Source organism: Neofelis nebulosa, chromosome 8 (genome assembly GCF_028018385.1).
Source record: "Neofelis nebulosa isolate mNeoNeb1 chromosome 8, mNeoNeb1.pri, whole genome shotgun sequence".
NCBI lineage: Eukaryota > Metazoa > Chordata > Mammalia > Carnivora > Felidae > Neofelis > Neofelis nebulosa.
The window spans coordinates 102,036,605-102,046,538 of record NC_080789.1 but is presented as its reverse complement, the minus strand read 5'-3'; the positions used below and the strand labels follow the sequence as shown (position 1 = coordinate 102,046,538).

The 9,934-nt window shown below is 44.3% G+C and overlaps 1 protein-coding gene across 1 annotated transcript in view; it reads right to left on the bottom strand.

The window, feature by feature from the left end:
- Positions 1–1,944: 1,944 nt before the first annotated feature.
- VWF (von Willebrand factor) overlaps positions 1,945–9,934 on the bottom strand; it is a 136,933-nt gene continuing 128,943 nt past the window's right edge. The window contains exons 48-52 of the mRNA XM_058743945.1: positions 6,287–6,385; positions 5,482–5,610; positions 4,924–4,963; positions 2,699–2,796; positions 1,945–2,267 (exon numbers count right to left, since the gene is read on the bottom strand). Coding sequence (XP_058599928.1) covers positions 2,079–2,267; positions 2,699–2,796; positions 4,924–4,963; positions 5,482–5,610; positions 6,287–6,385 — 555 coding nt within the window. The 3' untranslated portion in view covers positions 1,945–2,078. The remainder of the gene's footprint in view (positions 2,268–2,698; positions 2,797–4,923; positions 4,964–5,481; positions 5,611–6,286; positions 6,386–9,934) is intronic.

Here is a 9,934-nt window from a genome sequence, read left to right as displayed (position 1 = left end):
TCTCTGTGGCCGATGCTTCCAATAACACCTCATCCCCAGGTAGAGTGTTAGGGAATCAGTAAGAAGAGAGACAGTAATTCCCTGCCCCTGGATCTGGTTTCCTACAGAGACCTCAGAGGCTATTCAAAGTTGGAGACGGGATGGATGGACAGATGACCACCTTTGAATTATTCAGCAGTTATATAAGCCTTCTATCCATTCTTCCTTTCCTCTTCTTACTAAATTCCCCACCAAAACTGCTCAACACAACCCATGCTATTTGCCTGTAATGGATCTTCCCTCCAGGTTATTCCCCACAATATCGGAAGCAGTTGAGTCCTAGAAATATGGGAGTCAGGGGCAGCTGGGTGGCTCAGTTGGTTAAGCATCTGACTTCAGCTCAGTTCATGATCTCCCAGTTCCTGGGTTCGAGTCCCGTGTCAGGCTCTATGCTAATAGCTCAGACCCTGATTCTGTCTCTCTCCCTCTCTCTCTCTCTCAGAAATAAAGACACATTAAAAAAAACTTTTTTAATAAATAAATAAATGTGGGAGTCAATGTTTCCCATGACAGCAAGGACTGAATCTGTAAGCAACAGGGATGGCGTGGCTCTGGTGAGATGGCCTGGAAGTTCTTGCCTGGGTGTCAAGGCACCTGGGTTCTGAACCTGACCTGCCCCACACACAGCAGCTGTGTGACCTTTGGCAAGTCACTGGTGTTCTCTGAGCTGCTTTTATTCCCTGTAAAGGGGCAGGGGAGGGGCACTGGATTAGATGATGCCCATATCCTTTCCAGCTCCACCATCCAGCACTTTAAGTGAATAGAGTCTCTCCTGTGTTAGAAGGATCTGGAGTGAAAATTCTCCACCAAATTCCTGTCACATACCCAGGGCATTTCCTTTATTCTCATGGGTAGTCTCTCCCCAACTAGAGTCTCCACCATCTTGCCAGCATCTTCATGTAAAGCTTTTTCATAAATATTAAGGAGGGACAATCTCTCCCTGAGAGTGACGTTACCAGACAGTGATTTGGGGACCAAGTGAAGTTTGGTGTTATCTACACCTTCCACTAAAAGATGTCTGGAGTAGACAGACCCTCGGCTTCCAGCATCCAGCCCAAAAGAAACTCAGCTCTTTCACCCCTCAGGATAAAGTAAATCCCTAATTCTCTGCCACTGATGATAAAGACGCATGTTCCCTGCTTTGAGACTTGATTTCCTCCCATGTTTTTTCTTGTCACTTCTTAGGTTATTATATTATTATAGAGCAATTTACAGTTATCCCCAGACTTTCAGCCGTATTTTACCCTCTCAATCCCTTGAGTGAGACTAACATTCCTGTTTTCCAGACAAGGAAATGAAGTCTGAGAACCACTAATGGTCTTGTTTGGGACCACGCAATAGAACGAGGACCATGTGTAGAACCCATGCCTGCCCCCAAGCCTTGGGGTTCATCTGCCATGACCCAGCCTATGCTGGATGGGACCCTGTTCCTGCACCTGCCAGCACACTGTTTCCAGCCCCCTCAGTCCTCAGCACCCCTCCCTCCCACAGGGGCCCCTGAGGGTACACAGGACCTTAGAGAGCCAAGGGCTCAGAGAAAGCCCCTTCACACCTGTTCAAGCTCCTTCACCACAAGGTCAGCCACACTGCCAATAACCATGTCTGTCTTGGCAAGAGCCTGGCTCCAGGGCCCACCCCTCTGCTCTGCTCTGCTCAGAAGCCCCTGGATCCAGAGCTTGGAGACCCTAGTGTTGCTGAGCAAATCCCTTTTACTTTAGGGCACTGGGCAGAGGCCCTCCCCACCCCACAGAGGCAAAGACACCACTTTGTCCCAGAGATTGGCCGTGCCTGGGGCTGGGGCGCTTTCAGATGGAGCCTGTGCTCTCTCCCTCAGAACCAGGTTCAGGGCTCGGGCCCAGCCTACCACTGTCATGTCAGCCTAGAAGACACATTGAACCATCAGCCTTCTGCAAGGTGAGAGATTGGCCTTTATTGTGGGCTCAGGGGGGCACAAGAGCAGAGCACAGAGAGGGCAGAGCAGCACTCCGGCCATTCAGGTCCAGTGAGGCAGGCGACAGGAGGCGTCCAGGGAGGCAGCCTCACTTGCTGCACTTCCTGGCGGAGCACTTGCACTGCATGGCATTGAGGACTTCATGGTAGACGAGGGAGCCATTGGTGCAGCGCAGGGGCACCCGCATGGGCTCCGTCCGAGTGGGCGAGCAGCAGGAGCACTGGTCCTGCACATCCTCCATGTCGATGGAGTACAAGGCTTTGCTGGCACATTTACCCTGTGACGGGGCAGAGAGAGGCGAGAGTTGCAATGCTGGAGAGTCCTGCTGCGCGCTTTGTAAAGGTAGATCTCGGGAAAGTCTGGCATATCCACTCTCCTTATGGTACTATTACATCCAAATCCCGCTAGCTGCAATTTCTATGCGTATTCCATCAGGAAACATAATGCCCAGCTCCCCTTAAACAACTCTCCATTCTCTTTAGAGGACTTGAATCTGTCTACAGTTGTTTTTGTTTTTTTTCTTCTTCTAGGGTCAAAGTTCCCAGGTACTTCAATACAACATTTGCTTAAAAATATATGCTTCTGGTTCCACTCACATCTCCTCCCTGTGAGTATTCCAGGTGCTTCTAATAGGTTACTAGAGATGTGTCCAAACAAGAAGACTCACCCCTCCCCACTTAGGCCTCACTGAAGTCAGGGTCCCCTTACCTCGCAGTAATGAATGTCCACTTCCTCTTCAGACTTACAGTTTCCCACTTTAACATACTGCAGCCTGGCAGTGATATCCTTGCATTCTGTCTCCTCACCTACGGGACAGGAGAGAGATGGGACCTGGGACCTGGCTGGGATTCTGTAGGACACTCTCCAGCCCAGTTCCCTCACTTTACTGGAAATAGGTCAGTTTCACAGTGGCCAGATTACCAAAGCCAGCTGCAAGGAGGGGAGTTAAATTATCCTGGTTCACCTCAGAATCTCCTGGCCCTCCAATCTAGAGATACAGTTATGGCTGGGTTTAACTCACTTAATGGTACAATTTTAACCACTGGAGGAGCCTAGATTCACTGTACTTTGGTGATGTAGATGGATGAGACTTGCTTCTATGTAATTGTAGACTCTAAAAATTATAATGACTGGGGCAGTCTTCTTGTGCTTATAACTATATCTGGAAGCTAATGGGCAATGAAGTAGTCAATAAATATAATAATTATCTATCTGTCTCTGCCTTTGGAAAAGAGGAAAGGCAAATGTCATGGCCACACAAGGGGCTAAGAGGATGCCTGGGAGCCCTGGAGGCCTCCCTTTGGGAATAGCTGTCTCCAGCTCTCTGGCATGGCAGGGATTAGTGGCGCTCAGACCTGAAACTTTACTTGTCCCCACCAATATTTCTAAGATTGAATGCCAGCTCACCATTCCCCATCGGCACACTGGGAGTTTTCCATTCTTGAATGGCTCCCAAACTAAATCAACCCTAACTACATATTAGCCTGCCTCCCAACTTCCAAATAACTCCATTGTACAGCGAAAGCCTGCCAACCACATTAAAAGAATGAATAAGGAAAACATATTTAGGCCAACATACTATATTCTTTCGCTGTAGGTTTAAATCCTGAGCCTGGCTCCCTCTCCTTATGAAGGGTCTCTGCCTCCTAAAAGTACTGACCAACAAAGGCCTCTTGTTACCTCCCTGCTAGCTTTGCAAATAACAGCCTCTTGACCAAATTCCATTGTGCAAAGTGTGCCCAAAGAGAAGTCATCTTCTCTGATGGTGTCCTGACTTCATATTCTTAAGCTTATGCAGACAGGAATCATAGAAAGACTTGCTTTCAGAGTGTGTTTCTGCAATCTGCAACCTGGTTATGGCAAAGGCAGGGACTGTCAGAGTGAGCCATCGAGAAGAGAATGACTGGGGTGCCAGGATGGCTCAGTTGGTTATGCATCCGACTGTTGATTTCTGCTCAGGTCATGATATTACCACAGTCAGAGATTGAGCCCAGAGTTGGGCTCCACACTGGATGGATTTCTCTCTCTCCCTCTGATCCTCCCCCCGCTCATATTCTCTCTCAATAAATAAATAAACAAATAAACAAGCAAACAAACAAGCAAGCAAGCATGGAAGGTATTCACACTTTTCACTCTTTCTTTCTTTACCCAATACTTAACACGGTGAACACGGGCCCATGAACCCAAAATAAAACAAAAACAACAAAACAAAACACTAAACTAAAACCAAAAAACATTAGCACAGGCAAGTAATTCTATATTCAGAGAACACAGCACTAACACTAGGATTCTGCATGTTACTTGTGCTCATGAACCCAAGAATGTGTGGGGAGATTGCTGTCTGATAGGCAGCCTTGCAGGGGTCCATCCCCAAAGCTGCTGCTGTGAGCTATGGGCTGACATAACCGCAAGGTCAAGAGGGGCCGAGAGTGAAGAAGGGGAGGTTAATACATGTAGACCAGTCTTGTGAATCCTTGAGAAGATTCTGTGTTCTCTGTGGCTCCCACAGCATATGGTGGGGAGCTGATGTTAGCCAGCTGGTGGCTTCTCTTTCTCTGGGAGGTGGCTGTCTGACACTCAAAGAATAGATGTATATTGAGTGTCTGATCAAGGGTGCCTTCCAGGAGCTCTGGTGGGAAAAATAAGATATGAGCCACCCACACCTCTGGGAGGGGAAAGGCAGATAAGAGGAGAGTAATAGTTAGGAGTTCAGAGGAAAAAAGGAAGAAACTGCTTCACAGGCGTCTGAGTGGTGATCTGAGAAGGAGGCAGTCTAAGAACATTCAGGAAAGGTGGCAGTTTCCTGCAGAACTGAACCTAGCGACTGGCCAATAATTAAGAATTATCTTTCCAGAATAAAGCTTCCTCCAAAGAATAGTCCCTGGACTTGGTCTGACGGATTTCAAGGGACAAGCTAGTGGTCATGTACTTACATGTGTCACAGCAGGTGCCTGGAATTTTCATGATTTTCCCCTAAGAAAACAACAAATTCCCAGATTAGGCACAAATAGTACACAGTGGATGCTGTCGGGTCACTCCAGGCCAATTCCTGGCTTTGGACTCAGCCCCGAGCTTCAGTCTCTAGACATAAACTGTGCAATGCCATCACAAATGTGAACAGACTGACCCCCCCTCCCCCCACCTGACCAGCCTATAACAACTCTGAGTATTCTGGATTCTCTCCCAGTTGGCTCACCAGGACCATCATTCTCAGGGGAGACTAGAAATCATTTGATCTCTCACCTCTCCATCAAACAAGCTCCCCCAAGAAGAAGGTATCTAATGAAAGCATCGTATAGTGCAGAGAGTTTTATCTCTCCAACAGGCTTTGATTTTGAAACCTCAGTGATTTTTTAAACTGGGTCAGGGGTCTCCCTTGGACACTGGGACATCATGTCAGTGGGGACTGCATGCTGTTCAGAGGACTCTGTTCTTAGAGTCAAAGATGGGGCAGTCAAGAGGAAAGCAGAGCCTGAGCTCCAGCTACTCACTCCCTCGGCCAGACACTTGTGTTCATCAAAGGGCGGGCAGCCTGTGACCCTCTTCTCCCAAATGTACTCTCCTCTCTCATTGACCTTGCAGAAGTGACTATCACAGCCATCCTGGAGTGTCTCATCACGCTGAAAGGAAAGAGGGGAAATGGGTAGAGCAAATCCAAAGGCAGTGTTTGTGTTGCAAAGACACTTCAAACCATGACCTTGACACCTTGAAGTTGTTGAAACAGGTTGGAGGACTACGGAACAAGAATGAGACAATATCTATAGTCTCCACACCCAGAGCATATGAGACGAGCCCCAGTATTACAACTTATTTACTGTGAATAGGGCTGCATCAATGCAGAGAATTGCTAAACTCTTCTGACCACCTAGAAGCTTAAAAACATTAAAAGGTAGTGAGGGTAAACTAGCAAATCAACAACAGAACCAGAGATGAACCAGGGCACCACCTCCAAACCCTAGCAACGAATTCCCGTCTTCATGGATCAGTTTGTTTCACACCTGATTGCCCGTCTAGCCTTACAGACAATAGGCTGGAAGAAATCTTAGAGATCAACCAACTCCAAATCATGGGCCTCACGCCAAGGACACTCATGTCAATAAGAATGAAATATTTGCTAAATCAGAGAGAAAAATTCTATACCTTCTATGGACTATCCATCTTTTCTCTATAAAATCAGAAATAGGTGGGAAGCCATTATTGATGCAAACGTAGTCCCTCTTTCTTGGAGAGGAGATCTCCAAGTAGGAAACCCAGTGGTGACTTGAGGGGAAACTCCTGAGTTCAAGTTGCTCCTACCTTCAACATCATGGTCTGGCCTCCTCTTAGCTGGATGGTGCAAGCCACAGGCAGACATCTGCCACAGCATTCACCTTGGTTCTTCTCTTCCTTGTAACCCTGTACCCAGGAGAAAAGCCAGCCTTAGTGAACCTCCCAGATCACCCCAATCATAAGGAGGCTTACTTTTCCAGCTTCTCATCTCTCCCATCCAGCAGTTTTACCAGGAGTTCAGAAAGTCAACAGCCACCTCTTAGCTAACCTTTGTCAGTTCTCTGTTCTCTAGATGGCATTCCTTCCCTCCACATACGCACCTCTTGCTCAAGTGCTAGTGGCCACACCTATTAAATCAGACCTCTCCCCTGAGCTCCAGACTTACAAATTCAATTGTTCGCCTGACAGTTGTTTATCTTACTGTCTTCTCAAGACTCATATACAAAATGCAACTTGATTTTTGTCCCAAATTTCGTCCTTCTCCTGCCTCACCTTACCTTGATAAATGGCTTCACTACCCAGTTGCCCAAATCAAAAATTGGGGAGTCACCCTTGACTTACTTTTTCTCAACCCCCCACTCATCACTGAATCTTGCCCAAAATGCCTCTCTAACTCATCCTCTGCTTGTCATGACCAGTGTCCTCTGTCATCACCTAGTCCAAGCCATCATCATCTACCACTAGACTCTGGTAATAGACTTAATTGTTCTTCCTACCTCCACTCTTGACCCTGCACTATAAGTCTCCACACATCTGCCAGAATGACTTTCACTCTCCTGCTTAAAAACCATCCATGGAGTTGTGGTTCTAGTGATGGCAGAGCAGCTTATATCAGACTGGCCCTCTGTAGATCATCAATTGTTGACAAAATATTTGTAAACAACTGTTAAAAGCACTGGATAGCAAAACCAATAACATCTTGTGAATTTATCTCTCACATAGAAGTAAACTATGTGACAACAATAGCACAAAGTATAGGGGGGAGAGTACGTCATACACAAAATGTATATTATCAGATCAAAGTAGACTATGGTAAGTCAAGGGTGCATACTGGAATCTCTAGAGCAACTGCTATTATCTCTAGCAAAATATTTTCTATCTCCACTTGTGATTTCTTCTTTGGTTCATGGATTATTTTAAAGTATTTTATTTAATTTCCAAATATGGGGAGGAGGCATGTTTCTCAATACCTTTTTGTTACTAATTTCAAGCTAATTTAAATTGTGGTCTTAGAATATACCCTAAACGATATCAAAATCTTGACATGTATTGACCTTTTAATGGTCCAGAATTTGATCCAAATAACTGAAAATTCCATGTGCATTAGAGAAGTATGTGTGCTCTGCAGTTTGAAAATAGAGTAGTCTATTGTTTTCAATTAGGTCGAGTTGGTGGATACAGTTTTCCAAATCTTCTATATCGTTACTGATTTTTTCCTACTTATCCTATAAATTGCTGAAAAAAACATTAAAATTACAAAATAAGTTTGTAGACAAGCCTATTTCTCCCTCTAGTTCTGTCCGTTTTTGCTTCATGTATTGGAAACTCTGCTACCAGATACAAACACATCTAGGATTCTTATGTCTTCATGATGAATCTACTCTTTTATAATTATGAAAGAATCTTCTTTATTTTTGGTAACATTCCTCATTTTATAGCCTATTTTGGTATTAATATATCCATCTTAGCTATCTTATTCTTAGCATTGGCTGGCATATCTTTTTTCATCCTTTTCTTTTCAATCTCTTCATCTCTTTAAATAGGAAACACATCTTGGGGCACCTGGCTGGCCCAGTCGGTGGAGAATATGACTCTTGATCTGGGGGTCATGAGTTCAACCCCTATGTTGGATATAGAGCTTACTTTAAAAAATAATAATAATAAATAAATAAACTGAAAGCGCATCTCTTATAAACAGTATACTGATTGAGTCTTGCTTTTCTATCCAAGCCCGACAATCTCCATTTGTTATCAGGATTTTGTTTTGCCCATTTACAATAATTTCAGTAATGAAATTATTGATATGGCTGGGTTTAAATCTACCATTATATTATTCATTTTATTTTTTGTCTTCTCTATTATTTGTTCCATGGTTTTTTTTTTTCCATAGTATTTTGGTTTAATCAAGTTGTTTATTTAGAATTTCATTTTCTCTCCCTTATTGGCCTTTTAGTTGCACTTCCTCGACTACTAGTTTAGTGGTTACACAGGCTTGTCCATTTACCAAACCTCATCAAACTGTATACTTTATATCTGTGCATTTTATTTTAGGTAAACTATCCCCCCCTGGAAAAAATAAGACTTTCTATGGCTTCCCATTGCATTTAGAATAAAACCCAATCTTCTTAGCATGTTCTACAAGGCCCCACATGGCTCCTTCCTAATTTTCTGACCTTATCTTCTACCATCATCCCCTTGCTTTTAACAATCTACCCCTGTGCATCTCCTAGGACCATGAACATGCCAACCTCCTCACCTGAGAGTCTTTGTGTATGCTATTCCCTCTCCCTGGAATGTTCTTCCCCAAATTTTGTATGACTAGCTCTTTCTCATCCTTTAGTAATCATTTCAAATATCAATCCTCAGAGAGGATACAACATACAACATATGCACACACTCTCCATAACACTTAATACAATCTGAAAATTTCATTTGTTCTCCCTGAGAAGCATGTGAATTCCAAACTCAGTTTATGCTGTGTGTCATTGTATCCCAGCACCTGGCCCTTAGTAGGCCTCCTACACCCACTGAGACAAGTTGAGCTGGGAACTCCTTGACAGTGGCTTTAAGTGACAGTCCTTCATTATATCTGCATTGGAAAAAGCAGCAGCTTCCAGACAGCAGGATTTCACAGTCTTTGCAAAAATGCCCCCAGATTTAGCAGTCAACATAGGGCAACCACTTTTTATCTTGCAAAGTAAGAGTATTCTCAACAATGTTAATAAAACAAAAATCAAAAAGCTACCATCAGCTGCTTCATCACTGCATCAAAATTAAAGCTCTCTTAATGCTACCCACCACTCAAAAAAAAAAAAACAAAAACAAAGGAAGAACATAATGTCACAATATTTTTAAAGAATAACTTGATTTATATGAGAAACCAACCACAATGTCATTCTTTTTCAGTCTTTTTCTCATTTTGCCTCATTTAGTGATAACCACTTAGAGATTCATTCATTTGGGCCCCGAGGTTTTCCTCATATGAATCTCTAGCCAGTCAGTTTGGAGCCTCAGACAGAAAACACGGGCTTCTCTGCAATGCCCCCTTGTGCACTGCACATGGGCTCAATGCCCCTATCAGCAGGCAAGGTTAGGAGTCGCTAAGCTTGCTCAGAATGAATTTAACCAATTTGCTACTCATAAACCAAGCTTCTGAACTCAGTGTGTCATCAGGGATCAGGCCGTGCAGAAAGCCAGTGAGGATAGAGCTCAGCACAGCATCAGAGCTACTGGGCCCATGCCACACAGTCTTCCACACTGGGAAAGACACCGCTGGAGTCTGAGGGCATCAGTTTGTGGTTTACTGTAAGCTTTAAACTGCGTTTTCAGAAGCATACAATACCTTAAAGGTGTAGGACCAAGGTAAAGGAACAGGAAGAAAGAGAATAAACAGTATGAGTGAGTATGGGTGGTTAGAGTCAGAAGGAGGAGATTAAACAGGGCTTAAATTAGGCA